The sequence below is a fragment of the Oreochromis niloticus genome, linkage group LG19 (genome assembly GCF_001858045.2).
Source record: "Oreochromis niloticus isolate F11D_XX linkage group LG19, O_niloticus_UMD_NMBU, whole genome shotgun sequence".
Taxonomy (NCBI): Eukaryota; Metazoa; Chordata; class Actinopteri; order Cichliformes; family Cichlidae; genus Oreochromis; species Oreochromis niloticus.
The window spans coordinates 26,809,288-26,828,156 of record NC_031983.2 but is presented as its reverse complement, the minus strand read 5'-3'; the positions used below and the strand labels follow the sequence as shown (position 1 = coordinate 26,828,156).

At 40.8% G+C, this 18,869-nt stretch overlaps 1 protein-coding gene across 3 annotated transcripts in view; it reads left to right on the top strand.

Annotated features, from left to right (window-relative positions):
- Positions 1-1,949: 1,949 nt before the first annotated feature.
- LOC100705495 (apoptosis-stimulating of p53 protein 1) overlaps positions 1,950-18,869 on the top strand; it is a 55,752-nt gene continuing 38,832 nt past the window's right edge. Inside the window, exons 1-2 of one of the 3 annotated variants that reach the window (XM_005477607.4) lie at positions 1,950-2,418; positions 17,325-17,472. In XM_005477607.4, the coding sequence (XP_005477664.1) occupies positions 2,410-2,418; positions 17,325-17,472 (157 nt within the window). In that variant the 5' untranslated portion in view covers positions 1,950-2,409. Of the gene's footprint in view, positions 2,419-11,996; positions 12,275-17,324; positions 17,473-18,869 lie in introns of those variants that run through there. The other 2 variants (XM_005477606.4, XM_005477608.4) reach the window with 2 other exon arrangements.

The following is an 18,869-nucleotide window of genomic DNA, read 5'->3' as shown; positions in this document are numbered from 1 at the left end:
TTTTAAAAAAAACAAAACACAAGCTGCACTTTGTAAACCTTCAAATGCATTTAAAGCTTTGAACATGAAGGTAATTTCTGTTTACAAGTGATTGACCACATCACAGTAATAACAGGCCTACAGCGTGTCAGAGGAAGCATTACAATAAACTTAGGGCAGTAATTTAGTCCTTTATGACTTTAAAATGAGCATCATGGCTCATTGAGGACATAAATACACACAGGCAGACAAATCGTCCTTGGCAGCAGAGGACAGCTCTGTGATAATCTGCTGAATTTATGACAGCTGAGCATCTGAGCATAAACTCAGTGTAAGCTATATAAACCCTGTGTGTGAGTCCACGGTGTCCTATATCGTCGTTTTTACTTCTTCCCGTTTATTAAAAGGGGATAGAAAATTAAAGACGGATCTTGGATTGAAAAAAATGATCTTGCCCAACAATTCTGCTGTTATAGAAAACTATAATTTTGCAAAACTGTAAAGTTTATTCAATATATTAATTGATGCTTACATTTTAAAAATGTTTACCTGAATGTTTTTTTTTGGTTAGGTCCACAGAATGAGCTTAAAGAATCTCAGCTTTCACATTCAGACTTAGTATCCATGTGCTCTCTTTTAAAGGACCAGGAAAACTGACTCCTGAGGTGTATAATGGACATGTTATTTCTTACATTAATTAATTAAACAGTCTGGCTTCTATTCTGAGCAGGACGTCTGGTATTCTGATGCTGAACCGACACCAAAGTGTGATCAAAGGAGAAATGTGAAACCGGCCATCGTTGGGCTGCAGCAGCAAGAGCCACCAAGTCAGCGGTTTGACTAAAAATGGCTACATGTGCACAGAAGATGGCTCTAGTGGATGATCGCAGGATCCTTTCCATGATTGAAAAATCAATAAATAACCCTTTTCACAGCAACCAAGCTAGAGCACTCTTCAGGTGGCAGGCATATCTTGATGCACGCCTACTGTGAAGATGAAAGAAAACACAAGTGATTCATCAGCCGCAAGAGCAGAAAAAGAAATGGAGCCAGAAGTTCTTTTAATGGCTGAAAATCAGATTAAGATGAAATCAGAGAGAAAAAAATTAAATAAAAGGCCAAAAGATCTGAAGCCCACATCACTTTCTGTCAGACAGGCACGGTTTCTGGGTCTGCATGTCATCTGAATCCTGATTGGTTCATTTTAAATCCAGGTTTCTGCCATATTTCTGCTCTCAGCTAGAAAACGTTACGCTATATGACATAGTACATATATCTGCAAATTTACTCGTATAGTTCCATGTCAGACTCAACTTTAAAGTGTTGAGCCCATCACACATTTTATAGTGTAAACATGAAGAAGTGAATAATTTTGTTTTGACTAATAAAGCAGAGACATTTTAAGAAAGAGATAAACCTTTTAAAGGCTTATTTTATGGCAAAAACTTAGAATACCAAAGCTTAAAATAAAAACTTAACATTTAATTTGACTATTGGTTCTTTACATGCAGTTTTGATGTTCTGGTGATCATTAAATTTAAAGTTAGAAAATACTTTACAATACCTTCCCAAACAAGCGTTTCTTATAATGATGACACTGGCTTCAAGAAGTATTTTTACTTCAGGTCATTTAAAGCTCAGCTAAACCAGCTATAATAGTATTTTACAGTTTAATGTGAGTACTTTTAAGTACCACAGTGCTTCATTCAGCACTGTATGTTCTGTGGAAATACAGGCACTGAAAAGTCCGAGTCACCGTGAATATACCTCCACATATTCTGCGTAATTAGGCGAGTTTGCGGGAACAACGCGCTCTGTTTGTAGTGTGTAACTTTTTTTGTTGCTCACGAGGCCGGCAGAGGGCGCTCGTACTCAAAAATCAGATGAATTAACACAAAATGATATTGAGCATTACTTTAACGATTGTTCAGCCACCGATTCTTACTACAGGACTACTAGAAGAGGAGGAGGAAGAGGAGGAGGAGAGCAGGGGTCAGATGGGAGGGATGATCAGGACGGTGACCCAGTTCACCCCGCAAACCAAACCGGACGACCGCCCACAGCTGATCAAAGGATGCAATTAGTGAGATTTTAAGGGTGATTCCAGTTTATAAAAACATCCAGCTGCATTTCCTCCTGTAGAGAGAGAGAGAGAGAGAGGGGGGGGAGAGAGAGAGAGGAAGGAAGGAAGGAAGAGGGAGGGACTGAGGAGTAGAGAGGAGCTGGAGTTTTAGGTTTCCCAAGCATCTGGATGCCTGGCAGGGAGAGACGAAAAAAGGGAAAGGAATAGAGCTCGGATTTATGGAAAAGTGTCTCGAAGCAAAGGAAAAAGGCAGAAAAAGCACGCGCAGAGGGGAGAGAAGAGGAAAATAAGGAGGAGAAAGTTGTTTTTCCAGCGGGACGGGTGCAGCATCGCAGCGAGCAGCAGGAATGTTACCGGTGAGTTTTCATTCATGAAAGGTTCCAGGAGTTTATGGATATGCAACTTCTGAACTGAAGAGTCGAGCTGAGGCAGCAGCCTGGAGCCTACAGCTTCAAACACACGTCAAACCCTTAGAAATAAGCTCATTTCACTCCTGCAATCTATATCTGAATGAGGGTATAGTTTGTTTCAGTTCACTTACTAATTAAACATTTTTAAACGTACTGTGTGCATTAATTTAAATGTGCCAAACCTCAATATAAATGCATGCTGAGCTTTAACTTGCTTGTGCAAGTGCAACTACTGATAGACAGGATAAGGATAAGATAAGATAGGCTGGGATTGAATTTATTTATTCTAAAAGTTTGGATTTTCCTGTAACACAGCTGCCAAAATATTAAATACTACCTCTAACAAAATAGTTGAAATAAGGCAGTAATAGGTCATTCAGGTATTGATACCTGAAATAGAAAAAAGAAGTCAGATTCAGTGGGTTAAAGGCTAAAATAAAATTAAAATTAATAAAAAATATATAAAGCTATGTAAAGTTTTATTTCAGTGCAACAAAGTGGCTCTATAGTCAGACTCAATAAAACTGTAGTTTTCTAATACGCGAGAAGCTCAGCATGTAAAGTGTTGTGGCAGTCCAATTTTTACCCTTGTTTTCCACTTAATTGTTTAATTTTCAAGAGCAGCACCAACTTGGAAACCAACACACAGTTTAGGAAACGCTTTGAGCAGTTCCCATCTCATCCCCAGGAATGTTAGCAGTGAATTTTCATTCAGAGACAAGGAAACAAAGAAATAACTAAACTGCTCAGCACATCTCACATTCCTTCAACTTTAGTGAGTGCATGTCACACAACAGCCAATCATCAGCCATAATCAACAAGACAGCTGATTTTGTGGCTGTATCCTGATATTTTTCACCATGTTTTTTTCCTAATATTTACACATTCGTTTGGAATTGTGGGAAACATTTTTACAGCGAGCTTCATTTAGTCTGTTTTAGCCAGATGACTGCAAAGTGACTCAGTGCAATTAATTCATGTAATTTTAGATTTTCTTTTTAATGCCTTGAATGAAAGAGCAGTGGCCGCTCTTTCAGTGATGAGGAGGTGCAGATCCTGAACAGGAACAAATGCTGAAACGTGAAAAGGGAACGATCATCTCTGAGGGGGCCTGAGGTCACATCTTTCACCATCTTACAATGCTGTGATTGCAGCCATTTTCCAACTCTCTGTGAATGGCACTCACGGCCATTTATTAATGGTCATGACAGCATTAACAAATATGAAACTGACATCGTGATGCAGCTGTACTGTTTATAATATTGGCGAAAAATGCGGTCAGATGATGTTGAAGATGTTTTTGACACTAAAAACTTTCCATCCAGATGAACAGAATCAAGTTTCTGTGACTTGGAGGAAAAATGTCTAATGGACATGACGACAAAATAAACAGTGGTTCAGTGGTTTTGTGTTGAGATTTTCCACAGTTGTCCCAAATTAACTCCTATCAATGGCTTCTAGTTGGTGTTTAAGCAAAAGTCTTTTAACCATTTATAAAGCATTAACTACATCTCGTTAACCCTTTATGAACAGCCTTATCATAATGTGGGTTATGCAGCAGACACTGGAGGTTCTCTGTATGTACACACAGGAAATATTTGCAGTCAAGCGCAGAGTGCCTGAAGTGTTTTTGTACTGCCAGGTCCATTTGTGTTGGTTTTTGGTTAGGTGCCTGAAGCGGGGTCTGTGTTTAGTACCAGCTTGACACATTTTCACATTTTGTTCTAGAACATATAATCCGTGAAAAGATAAAAAAGTGGGAAAAAGTGAATTTTGGAGCTGGTAGTGCTCTACAGAGGGCGTGTGCTAACGAGGGGCGTAATATTAGAGTCTTCTCATCATCCTGCTCTTTTCTAGTCCACTGATAGCATTGTACTTCTTGCATTTGCATTTGTATTTGCACTTCAAACATCACGACAGTGGCACAAGCCGTTAGCCAATGAGATCCACCCGTTGCTTTTGGTATCAGATAGATAGTGATGGCGAAAACGGCCATCTCGAGGCTTGAAAGTGGGACTTCGCAAACTTAATGGGTGATGTGACAGTAGCCACCTCCATTCACTGTCTATAAAAATCATCTGCTTCATCTACTTTGCTGAAGGTCCCGACCAATGTTATGTTTCAAACAGTAGAGTTAATGTATATACGTCTGCGTTTGTGCTTGTGTTGATCTGCAGCTTTTAGGTCCAGTCGGAGGAAAAGTCTCAAATTACCAACCCTGAAATCGGTGGACATTAGTATTCCTGTTTCCCTTCCGTCCTTCCCTCCTCTATTCCCGTTTCTCTTTATCTCTCTCTCTCCCTCTGACACATGGCAGAAAACACTACACCTCTTTGTGGCTGCTGTCAGCTCCAGACAATACTCTGAAGATATACAGAAGTGTTTACTCTATAGAGCAAGGCAGAGAAAGAGACGCATAGAAGCCCGCTACCTTGACTTTTGACCTCACCCCGAATTTCCAGTCCTCCACCTCAGTTCAGACACTTTCTCTAACCTTTGATCCAAAGTACACCATCTCCTAGCTTGTTCTGGAAACCAGCCACTGTTCACTGTATTGTTTTGACAATTAAAGCTCTTTTGCCCTCATGTCTCCAAACAGGGGCAGCTCGGAGGACTGACACAACAAATTCAAAACAGAGCATGATATCATCTGGCAACTTCTTCTGAAATGTTGATCAGCCGGCACATATTTTCCCGGGTACAGAGCCGGCAGCGCTGCCGTCAGTATCTTCTTTTTCCATGAATAGAGAAAGCTACAGAAATATTACAGATGCCGTACAATCTCTCATTTACTTTATTATATATTGAACTTTGTGAAAACTTTAGCATCTTCCTCAGAATTTTTGTTCAAAGCTTTAATTTGAAAACTTACTCTCAGCTTAAAAGACTAATTTACAGTTCCATATTTTTGCTCTAACGCTGCTACTTGAGTAGCTTTGCATGATTCAGACTCGTATATTGATACAGTGACCATTGGCGCTTTTGTTTACCTTATAATATAAAACTTTGGAGGACAGAGTATAAGAAAAAGCTCAATAGCTTCCCTTTAAAAACATGTCTTCACTTAAAATGTAATTGTAAATACAGAGGGGGCGTGTCATGTTGTAGGTGTGCCATGCTGGTGACAGAAGTTACATGTAAACGTCATGGAGCAGAGTCATTTCTATTGGTTTAGGACGTTTATGTTAGAATTTAACTCAAAGTGCTGCTAGATGTAATTTAAGACTCAGAGACACCTGAAATGATCTAGACTCTAAACATCATTTTAACTTTATTCGTGTATTTTTACCAGTAGCAAATTTAGCATTGTCCGTCGCTAACGTCTGTAATACATCACGTCTGGATTGGAAAAAACAAAGTTTTAAGCTTGGTGAAAATATTTGTGAATGGATCAAATGGCTTTTTGCTTTGGAGTATTTATTTATTTTAGTCAAATAACTTTTTTAATAACTATTTTGTGAAACGTTGTTATGCATAGACTTTGTAGAAAAAGAAAGACTAAAGAAAGTCTATGAAAATAAATGATTTATCGATACAGCAGCAGATACAGTGTATTGTCCCCCAAGTGTGAGGATTGTTTCCTTCTCATTGAGCTGATAGCTCGTGTTTTACTCGATGCACACAGTTCCTATAGAGACGGTACTGACTGTTCTGTGTGTGTGTGGGTGTGTGGGTGAGGGGGTGTGGATAGTGAGAGTAGGGTGTCTGAAACACAAATCACCTTCAGCTGTCACTGTGGACTACTTTTGCCCCCTCACACACAGAGGCCAAGATCTGCCAGTAGGGAGGCTGGTGTGACTGGGATTGGGGTTTTTTGTTCTTGTTTTTTTTTTATTCAGAAGCTTTATTCATTTAAGCGCAACACACCTTCAATAACCAGTTGAAACATTTTTGGATGCAGTGAAACCAAGCAGCAACCTCCAGAGCTAAAGAACAGCCTGAGTTTAAATGCCAAAACATGCAGTTCCTGTAGTGGCCACTTGAGGCTGGCTCCAGAGTGAGTCCCCCACCCAAATTTACATATTTAACCCATATCAAGCACATTTACAGGTGGTACCACAAACGGTTTTGGCCTTTACAGACAGATTAATCCTATCCATAAAGGCCACTTCTTAATATCACTCCTTCACCTGGATATTTGCATTAGAGGCGTGGCCACATTGATTGACAGGCAGCTGGAGCTGATCAGCAATTTCTTGGCTTCATCTTCACTACTTTGAATCCTAAAACTGGACTTCCTCACTATATTCATGGTGTTAGTGTCTTTAAAATCATTTTTTGAATGGAATTATCTGACCAATTTCATGGCTTACTGAAGCACTGAAGCATGCTTCAGTTTTAGTGAGTGAAATCCTAGCATTGTATTAGTCCTCTACTTAAGTTACCCAGACAGTTTATGAATGCTCACATTGGTCGACAAATTAACACTCCAGCCATTCATCCATATAAGGTAACTTCTGGCTAAAAAAGAACAAAGGAAACCCACCACGATGCTTTGTGGAGCTTCTTTTATCTGGTCTGTCGTTAAAATCTCCAACTTTACAACAAAAATGTTTTATCTGCAGAGGTTTTTGCCTCTGCAGATAGTTTCCTATCTGTCTAATAAGTCTAGAGGTGGCTGAAGGACTTTAGAACCATAAATTGTATGATAGATGGACATCACACCATCACTTCGCTGTTTATTGATGTTATGGTGCTTAGAGTTGAGAGATTTGAGTGTGCAGTGTTCTCAGCTTTTCAAATTGTGACTGATTTTTTTATTACTCAATGAGCATATCTATGTATCCAAACAGAAATCACTTTTTTAAGCAGAAGAGTCGCCCCCTGCTGGCCTTTAAAGAGAATACAGACCTGGAAGCTACTTCCATCTTTACATCATCTGTTTACATGGTTTCATTCACCTGGATATTGGATTTAAGGGCGTGGTGCCATGACACAGGCAGCTGTAGCTGATTGCTGTCTGTTAGATTTCACATTGTTAATTGAAGTCATTGAACTAGATCTTTACATCTTTTTTGTGCTGTGGGTACTTTTTGGAGCATTTTTAACGGTTTGCTTAATTGTATTTTTGAGTGAGCTTAAAATATGTCATCAGTCTGCCCTCAGTCAGTGCTGCTCCATATCTCCTTGTTTAAGCTTTAAATCCCTCCAGTTTAACAGCAGGTGTTCCTTGAAGCTGCCTCTCTGGAGGGGCCGAGCTATTTTCTACTCAGTGTGCAATACTTTCCAAATTTTCTCCCCACCCACGTTGGCTGATTTATCCTTTCATGATTCATGATTAACAAGTGAACGCACTGTCGTTCGAAATATCACAGAAATTTAATTTAAGTTGTGTGGGCTGCTGCGACCAGCTGCTCTCAGATCTTCTTCCTGATTTAATTTAAGCTCCTAGACCAGAAAGATCTAAGGTGGAGGCAACGATGTAAGAGCAGAAGCAGTCGCAGGACATGCAAAAAAAAAAAAAAGTGGAAAATGCTGCAACACTTTGAAAAAAGGAACCGCCTGCAAACCATTTCACTCCCTGGAGAACTTCTCTCCATGACTGACTGGTAGAGCAGGTATAGGAACACTACACTCCCACATCCCCAAGACAGTCCATCATCATTTAAAACAGCAACGCAACAGCAGCCCAAACATCATCCAATCATATCCGTTACATAATTCACAGGAAAACGACACACTTCCTGACACTGCCATTATGCTTGGTTATACAACTAATGCGGTGAAAGACAGACTCTCAATCTGTAAATACAAGGCTGTCTTTGTAGAAACTTTATATGTCGTAGGCATTCTGAATCATCGAGGCCTAGATTCAAATGAAATACGAACTTTCAGCTTCTTTGAAAAAGATGATGATGAGGATTATATGGATTGTGGACCAGGCTATTTCCTGGCTGTTGGCATGCAAAGAAGTCATGCTTCCTCAGCACCAATAGCTTGGTCATAGACTGATGGCCCCAAAACTAAATCAGCTGCAGTGTGAGGTCTGTTTTATTGTCTCAAGTGGTGGATTCCAAGTTTGATTAAATATTCCCAAAGTGAGTTTGATCCTTTAGAGATTTTTGGGGGAAGATAGGCTGGATTTCAAGTAACTCAGAATCCTATTCATGATTAATGGGGAGGGGGAGCATGAGGTGAACCAATGGATTAGTGCGGCGTAGGCGGAAATGCAGGCATTGTACTGGCCTGCTGTGGTGAAGCGAGAGCTGAGCTGGAAGGTGACGATTTCTTCTTAGCAGTCCACTCTGAGCAGTTTCCTCTGTTGTCTGGCTGGGATCAGCCTGAGACATTGGGTCAGGAACATCTGGAGGGATTAGAGCCACTGCTCCATATTGAAAGGAGCTGAGGTAGCACGTACATGCCTCCTGGGTGCCTCCTATCTGTGCATACACATCTGGGAGGACACCCCTGGGTGAACCCAGAACCTGCTGAAAAGATTATATATCTCATCTGTCCTGAGAAAGCCTTGGGATTCCCCGAGGAGGAACTGAAAAGCATTGCTGCAACCCCAACCTGACTTTGGATAACCGAGAGGTAACGGAGGATGGAATTCCCTGTTTTGGGTTATTGTTATCCTAATATCATGAGTTTTACTTTTTCCTTGTTATTTTAAACAAAGAAATAATGAGGTTTAAAACTTTTTTTGTGTGTTTTAAAGAAACACATTAGAGCGTTAGATCATCTAGAGGCTGAAATGAAGGTGAACCTGTGGCTGGATGTGTGTACGTTCATAAAATTATTTAAATAAGCATACTAAAATATTCTGATATTTACACACTCAGTCCTGAAAGCTTGGAGTACTTGCAAATAGACACAAGTTTGTTTTTACACGGCGTTTAGCTCACTGAATGATTGGAGCTGTTTAGGAACCAATTGTAAGCACTTGTCCTTCTCGTGGACAGCTGGTGACAGCTGATAAACATGCCTCAGTGGTTTCTCATAGTGTGACGCGCAAACATGCACACTGCGGTCAGCGTACTTCCTGTAGAGAAGCTGTAATGAACGAATGGTTGGAAAAGTAGGTGTGAGAGAGCCTGGTTGTCTCTGTTCTGTGGCTGTATTGTATGTTGTAGGTGGTTGTACATCACTGTCCTCTTTAGGAACTTGGACAAACATTTTGTGTATTAAATCCAGTTCCTCCAAACGCAGAGTAGATGTTCGTTGGTCTGAAGGCCCTGATAATAAACGTGGCAGTTGCAGACTGCTATCATTTATAAGAAAACACTGCCTGCTACGTGACTAAAAATTAATCTTTCCATTTATCTATTAATGACACATGTGACTGATGAAACCTCTTAATGATGCTCTCCAGTTTAATTCGAGTATCTCTGAATATAACTCTTTAATCAAGAAAAGTCCTTCTCACTCATCACTGTCTGGCTCAAGTGTCTCCAGGCAGCAGCTGCAAAGGATTGTGGGGCGTAAATATCAGTCAGAGTCACATGATAAATAATCTGTGTTGAAGATTTCTGATTATGCGTGTGTGAGAACAGGAGGAACAGTAGATTTAGTCACAGTGCATGTTAATGTAACGTCTCTTTCCTACTGAACTGTGTGCTGAGTTTCTGCCAATAGCTGCTGCAGAGACAGAGGGTATCTGTGTGTGTTTGAGCACATGCACCCAACATGTGACCTTGTGTGACAGGAAGAGAGAGCGAGGGGCGAAGCTCTTCTGCCAGTGTACCTTCTGTGTCCTATCTGTGTGTGTGTGACAGTGCAGTCATGCTGCAGCATATCAGTGCAGCCTCTCTAATCTCTGCCCTCCAGCTTTGCCACTGCTGCTGCTGGACAGCTTCAATCCACACCACAGCTCAAATAATACAGATATGCTCATATTTCTGCAGATTTGTAGTTTATTAGGAGGTAGTGTGCTTTCATTGTTATATTTATTTGTTTCTCTTAAGCTTAGGTTTTTTAAAAATTTCACTTTGCAGTAATTGCAGTCCATTAAACATTAAACTGACTGCCCACTTTATTAGTTACACCCTGCTATTACCAACGTTTACCTTTTTTTTGCCTTAGAGCTGCCTTAATTCTTCATGGCATAGACTCAACAAGGTGATAGGATCACACAGCTGCTGCAGATGAATTAGCCACACATCCATGATCCATGATTTACACGTGTTCAAGATCATTTGAGCTTTGTGAAATGGCGTGTTATCCTAGATAACCCAGAACCAGGATACCTGTGGCCACAAAGGGATTAACATGGTTAGCAACAGTACTCCGGTAAGCTGTGGAGTTTAAATGACGCTCAGTGGTATCAAGGGGACCAAAGTCTGTCAAAAATATCATACCATTACCACACCAGCAATCTGAACAGCTGATACAAAGCAGTATAGAGCCATGCTTTCAAGTCATTTATGCCAAATTTTGAAAATTATCCAAATGTTGGAGCAGAAATCAAGACTGAAACAACCAGGCTGTCTTCTCTGGTACAGTTTGTAGCCCCAGTTTCCAGTTCTTGGCTGAGAGGAACTGCACCCTGTGTGCTCTTCTGCAGTTCCAGCTGCATTCAGATATGCACTGTTCTTTTACAACCAGTTAGCTGAAAAGTACAGTCAGTGATAGACTTTATGCTTCCCTAATACACAATAATTTACTCGTTAGACATGAGAATTACTGCAATTACAGCAATTAAGTCAAATTAAAAGCTCATAAATGAACAATTTACAACGTGGAACAAAGTCACATAGTGACCTCATCCTTTCCTCCTCTTCTGCTTTGCTCTGCTTCTGAGCGCATGATTAAAAAAAAGGTTTGATCACACTGCCCTAAATAGAAAACATGTCATTCATACTGCAACACCTGAGATTACGAAATTCAGCTGTAATTGTAATTAATCTAAAACAAAACTATCTGTGATGCAGCTGTACCAAATACCACCATCTCGATGTCTTGAATCCTCCCTGCTCGTACTTTGCTCCCCTCCTCCACCCGCATCCACGATGAGAGGGACAAGAATCAGGGACGGTCTTATATTTCCCTCCATCTTTGTCGTCTGTTTTCCTTCTTGAATTCAGGATCTATGTTCCTGTGCTTCCTGTCCTCTGCATCTAGCTACTTGATTTGTTTTTGTTGTTTTAACATCACCTTTATATGACTGTGGTTAACAGATGTTCTTTAAAATAAAGCTCTGTTTTGTTTCCAGTTTAGTTGTATTTAAACCAACTTCAGTCTTTCACAGCAGCTGAAAGTTGGTTTAGTTTTATCATGAAGAACTAAACTTTTACCTAAAACTGATTGGAGACAAGCGTCCGAGTTTTACCTTCAAACCTTTGACTCAGTCAGTGACAAAAAAATAGAACCGCCCCCGTCATGCCAGATGTATGATGAACATGTAACAATATCAGCTCCAGCTCACAGTCTGCTCCCACCAACAGACACGAACAGTGTCTGGCCTTTCCTTTCTTATAGCTCATCCTCCTCACCCCCTCTCCTTATATTTACTGAAAGCCGACTCCCTTCCCTCCTCCCTCACTGACACCCTCTCTCATATTTGTATTCCCTGCTTCACGTACATTTCAAACACTCTCACCTACAGACACACCACCTTCTCTGTCTGACACCACCAATTATATATCTCACTTTCTCTCTCAAACACACACATGCACGCACACACACACGTGTACACACGCTGGTGTGTGTGCTTCTGCTCAGTCATTTTCCAATGAGGCGGTTTTTGGGGCTGGTTTTGGAGCGGCTGGTGTTTCTGTCTGAAAACTTCAAACTGAGTAATTGCAGGAAACAGAAGAAGAAGAAGAAGAAGAAGCAGCTCCAAACCAGGAAAAGCAAACAATGGGTGAGTGAGTGAGAGAAGAGCTCTACTTTGCTTTTTCATATATGTTCTTCTCAGTCTAACAAGATGAAGTTAGTTGTGTGAGTTTTATTTAGTTTTTGCTAGAAAAGGTCTGGACGGAGTTGTCTGTACTTGAGTTTTGGACCCTGATAGAGGCTAACATGTTGTTATAAAATGACTAATAAAATGAGCATTGATTGTTTCCTGCAGACACCAACACGGGCTGTTGGTCACCCTGGCTCACTCTTCCTCTATCTGACTTTCTGTTTTTTCCTTCTCTAATGCTGAAAATAGCCCGAGTCACTCCATTCAGCCCCACAGGCATTTCAGGAACTACAGCTCAATCTGCCTCTGTGTGTCTCAGTCACTGATAGCCAGGAAGGAACTGTCATTACTGTGAGGTCATTATGTTCACATTATCACTGAGCACTAGTACAAGTGATTTTACTGATCATAACATGCCGTCTATGTCACGGTACTTGTGAGTTTCAGATTCTTGATGAACGTTTCTTTAGTTTGGGTTTATGTTATTATTCTAACGATGAGTTCTGTTACTAAAGCTTTTATTCCTGATCTTTACTTTGTGGTTTTCCTAGTAACGGGATTCAGTTTCAGGGTTCTGTATTCTGGTCCCCGTGAACTTTATTATTATCCATAAGTTGACTGTCAGTTGTTTTGGTTTCAGGCTGACTCTGCTTTAAATGACATTGGCATTGCTGACATTAGGAAAGACACTGAAGGTTTGTTAACTTTAGAGGTCTGCATGTGCGCAAAGTACGGAGTTAGAGTTAGGACATAAATGTGCTGCTGCAAAAAAGAAAATTGGAATTTCCGGTTTGTGATCTTTTGCTTTGTGTCACTGATACACATTTACCTGTAACTTCACTGGGTACTCTTTGCTTGTACTGAGTTGGACCGGCTCCTTTTTTTTCTTCCAAACTTTCCTAATTCTCTGTGGCATAGATTCAATAAGGTACCAGAAAAATTCCCCAAAGATTTTTCTCCATGTTTACAAGATTGACAGACAGACAGATTGATGGTGCATCATCCTGCTGAAGCACTGTGGTCATACCGGGATGGACATGGTCAGCAACAGGTGCCCAGATTGTGCTTTTAGCCATGCTTTCATTTTGTTTATACCAAATGGTGAATCTACCATCCAATACAGCACTATTATTATAATATAGCTGTAGGTATAATATATGGTACCTGGGACTTTCCACCATTTGGTTTTAGAACTGAAGAAGCCTCCTACATGGGAGGTGAAACGACATCACGAACTTAGATATTTCTCAACGAGCTGTTGAGTAGGTGTACTTAACAAAGTGGCTCACAAAATCTTTTTTTTTCATGCTTCAGTTTGACACCATAATAATGTTTTCAATTCCCGGTAAACTGTAAAAGAAGACTTTTTAGTTTGGACGGGGATGCAGGAATTTTGTGAGGACAGTATGTTAGAGAGAGCTGGGACAGAATTTGCAGGTAAAAAGCTTTCTATTGTACGTGTCAGCTCGTGTTTGTACGCAGTGTTCATAATAACCCAGAAGAAGCTTTTGGAAAGTTTAATGCAGGACGCCATCAGCGAAGTGCAAAACAGTGTTTGTTTTCTTCTCAGACATCGTGCCCAAGCCTTCAGGTCTAACACAGCTGTTTAACGTGGCAGCCTGTGGGGGATCTGAGAGCTCAGCTTTACCTTCATGTGATTGAACTGCTTCAGCAAAGAAACTGATCGATTCCAGTAATTTGAGATCTCCTTTTATTTTTATGGTTTCAGATAATTTTGATACAAAGTACAAATCATACAACTTACTTACTTAGACCAGCCTGGTCTGATTGTTTAATAGAAAATACAGTTTCATTTAAACCTTTAAATTATGTTTGAGTGAATCATATATTGCAGGATGCTAGCACCTTAGATGAGCTGGAGGAAGCTCACCTACAGTGAAGCCACAGTATTTTACTGTTTTTACATTATGGTTATTCTGGTGTTGATGTGTTCGTGCCTTGATTTTTATTCTTTGCTGTAGACTTGGTTCCCTCAGTGTTTTCCTCTCTATTCCTCACTCTGTCTTTTGTCTTTGCATTTTGGTTTCTTTGCCTCCCTTCTCAAGAAAGTCTGAGTTCAGATGAGCAACAGTGAGGTTTTAGTTCCAGAAAGGCTCATCAATCAATTCATCTTCTCTTTGTCTTTTATCAAAGCATCTGTTATGTTCCTCTCTGTGTTTGCTGCTTTGTTCCTGTTTGCTTTTTCTGCATATTCAGTGTTCTGGTTGGACTTTTGTATTTCATTTGAGACTTTTGATCTGCCACAATAAAAGCCTGCCTCATTTTGTTTTAATGTTTGTGTTATATCACTTGGCACCGTCCCTCGTTTGACTTTCCTTTGTACATCAAGACTGTAGATGTGTAATAATTGAAACAATTTCTCGAGATGCACTTAAAATATTTAGATTGCTGAAAGATGTGAAAGATGTAACTGTTAATATGAGACGCCTGATTAATTACCAATAAATGACATTGAAAACAAAGGCCATGCTGGGAAATAGATGATCCCTCACAGGCCAAAGTTTTAGGAGAAACAGATTGTCTCACACCACGAATTTTCCAGTTTTACAATTAAAAACATTACAGGGCCACATGTAAATAAATAAGTGATCACACTCAGTCACTCGAAGGTCAAAATACAAGAAAATGTGCTGCATTTAGAAAAGAAATGAGGTGAAAATGAAACAAGCTGAAAGTTTGCTGTGTTTTGTCTCCTTAGACTGCTCAGGGCCACTCAAATGAGTTTTTCTGATAAAATCAAAATGAGTGAAGTGTTATTTTTGGGCACTTTTTTCTCTGGTGTCATAGTAACCTACATTTGCATCTTTGTCAGATATCGAAACCTTTGCAGACTGTGTTTTAAATACAGCATTTATTATTAGTGAAATTCCCCGACAGCGTGTTTGCGCTGCATTCGTCTTTGTCTGCTTTGGATAGTCTTTTTTATTAAATCACTTAAAGGAGAAAAGCACACTGGATGATTTGATTACAAAAAGTTCTTTTATCACAGCCGGCACCCCGTGAGTGTAACAAATGATGTTTCTGACCACGTGAAAAACATAACAGCGCTTCTGAGGCCACGATTAGCCTACTTTGAACGATTTGTGGACGAGTAAAACCCCTGGTGTGTTTGCAGGGTTTAGGAGTTTGCTCGTGTGTGTGTGTGTGTCTCTAATCCAAGCTTTAGAGCCCGTGTCCCTGCTCTGTCCGTCTGCATGCAGCCAGAGATTACTTGACATGATCTGGGACAGGTATATAGAATACTGAGGATTAGTGTACAGAGTATACTTTGAGTGTGTGCATACTGTAGTATCTGCACAGGAAGTGTGTGTGTGTGTGTGTGTGTGTGTGTGTGTGTGCGTGCGTGTTTGTGTGTGTGTATGAGAGAGAGAAAAAGAAAAAGCAACACTGAGATTAAAAAGTGTATCTGTATCCGTGAGCGCTGTGGTGTGTCGATGCACTCCTATCCCAGATTACCCTAAATTTATCTTTCGACTGCTGGCTGACTAACTGGCGTGACATCACCAGTGACATCACTGACGATAACACAGGATGTCCTTTTCTGATTGACATTTTAATCTTTTGGCTGCAGAATTTACAGGATTTGATAACAAAATTATTGAGAGGAGGATCAGTACTCCGCAGATCACCTTTAAAATCCTAAAGTGCTTTTTCCGTTTATGTTAACGGAAATAAACGGACACTAAAATGAGAGTGAGCCCACGGTTCTCAGCTGGAACAGAGTGGAGTGCCCCCCCGGTTGGAGTTCAAGTGATCTGGAGTCTTGTTGATTGGTGACCTGGGGAGGGAGTGGCAGATTGGTGCAGCGGTAGTAAAGATGATCTTGCCCTCACCTATCCACAAGTTTTCGATTGTGACCAGAAGAATGAGATCATAGATACAAGCAGCAGAAATCAGCTTTTTCCAGGGAATGTCTGGGTTCTCCCTTAGAGATAGGGTGAGGTGCTCAATCAGTCTGGAGGGGCTCAGAGTAGAGCAGCTACTCCACATTAAAAAGAGCCCGTTGAGGTGATTCATCTGACCCGATGTATCCTAAGCGAGGTGTTTCAGGCAGGTCCCAACTCGGGGAGACCCACGGGCAAAGATGGAGGAGATGCCTCTTCTTTGACTGCTGCCCCGGTGACACAGACCCGGATAAGCAGGATTGATGGATGGATGGATTAGGCTGGGTTTGCCATTGTCAGAAAGAACTGGCCGTGTGTGTTACTCTGTGTAAAACCAGTTATGTGTCACAACTAATAAAGTAGGACAAGATTCAAAAACAAATTAAAGAGTCAGTCTTTACTGGGCCAAAAAGTAAAGAGGACGTCCATAAAAATCAGACAAGCAAACCCAACAAAGAGTATTCAGAGGCAAAAACCAGAAAACAGAATTATAACACAAAAAAACTTCACATGGAGTACAAAGAGAATCTGGCACTGAAAGAGGGGAAGACACACATTAAACTCACATTAAAAATTAAAGAAAAGAAACACCAAAATGAACAAAGAAAAAGACAACAAAGAAAAACAATAACTCAGGATTCACAGTGAGCCCTCACAGTATTGATTTTGTGAGGTGTTTCAGCTCGGTGTTGTGATAACATGGATGAAGGACTGTATCATGTTTTTGTTGAACAAAATCTGCCCCTGCTCCTTGGTCACCTTCATATCGCCCAACATTAACATGTGTTGTTTTTTTAATACATTTTTCACTTGAATATCACAGCTGACTCACCTGTTGTCTGCACATACTGAAACCCAGCTGCAGAGGTGGTCTTGACTTCATACTGGGATTTTTAGCTTTGAATATCATCATCGCTACCAGCCACAATAACTCCTTCAAAATAAGAGTTTAAATATGGCTGATAAATTAGTTATTTAATCAGCATTTGGAGGTTGGTGATCTGATTTCAGCCAGTGAGCCATAGGAAAGAATCTTACTGAGTTTGGGGGTCCATGTAAAATAATATATAAGTGATATTAACATGATTTTTCTTTGATTGCAGTTGATCCTGACAGTTTACCTCAATGACACCCAGCAGATGCTAACTGAGGTCCCTGTCACTCCAGCGACCAGAGTTATAGATGTGGTGGAGTACTGCAAAGAGGCCGGTGAGGGGGAGTGTCACCTAGCTGAAGTATGGAACGGGCATGGTGAGTCCATTCATTGGCTGATAATGCTTATTGATTAGAAGTCACTTAAGGGAAGCAGCACATGCTGCAAATGTAAGACATTAACTTCATGAAAGCCTTAAAGTGGAGACGCCAAATGCATTATTCAGCAGCTGCAGATTCACACACAGAGCTGAAAAGTGGCTTAATTTGTTCAGTGTCAGTCGCCCTTTTAGGTGCTTAAAATCAGACTATCTTCTGTCACATCTCTGGTCCGGTGGTGGATGCTCATATTAAAACCAAACTTTCAAATAAGCAGGTCAGTGTAAGTACAAATAACCCCAGTAAGCTGTAAGCTCAGTTCTGCTCTGTTTAAGTCAGGTTTTCTGCTCTCACCTCAGTGATGTCAAGGGGGGATATCCCTAATATATTCATATCTTCTGTTGACTTATAATCATAATCCATCCATTCATCTTCCGCTTATCTGGGGCCGGGCCATGGGGGCAGCGGCCTAAGCAGAGAAGCCCAGACCTCCCTCTCTCCGGCCACCTCCAGCTTGTTCGAGGGAACAACAAGGCGCTCCCAGGCCACCCAAGAGATATAATCTCTCCAGCATGTCCTGGGTCTGCCCCGGGCCTCCTCTCAGTGGGACATGCCCAGAACACCTCACCGTGGAGGCACCCAGACTTATAATCATAATCAGTAAGAAATCTTGACCAAAGTTAGAAATCAGCCAGGACAAGACAGGATATTACATCTAGAAAATTAGCTGAACAGGACTGGACTATTCTCACAGTGTATCTCTTTATGCATACACTCATTAATCATAAAGAGTCCAGCTCATATAATTACTATTGACAGTCTGTCTTTGGAGCATCGGAGCACTTGCATGATTATAATCTTGCATTAAGTGACAGGATAATCGACACGGCGTAACTCAGATCTGGGTCGCTTGCTGTGAAGCTAATTATAAACAGAGTCAGACCTACAGTATGTTGTGGCTTCAGCTTGTGAAATCAAGAGTGCTAAGTGCTCCAAGTTTACTATATGAATAGACCAGCCCATCTCATTCACACACTGAGGGCGTCCATTAAAGCGTGGCCCACATTCATTCAGTCATAGCTGTCGACGCGGTGATGCCCGCGCAGTAACGGGAGTGCGTTTGTGTGGCTTTGTGATGTGACTGAGCGGCCAGACAGGATATAAACGGCTCTAATACTACACCATGTCTTAGTGAGTGACTGTGTAAAGCAGCACATAATAGATGGCGGCATAAATTGTGTGCCGAGTGTTGGTGCGTGACAACAGGCTGTGCCTCAAGGGCACAGCTGGCTTACTTCACTGTGAAAATATTGATTCTCTGGATTTTTTTCTGGCTTCATTTTTCCACACTAACATTTGCAAAAAAGGGTAAAAATAAATGCTTAAAGCCCCCCTCC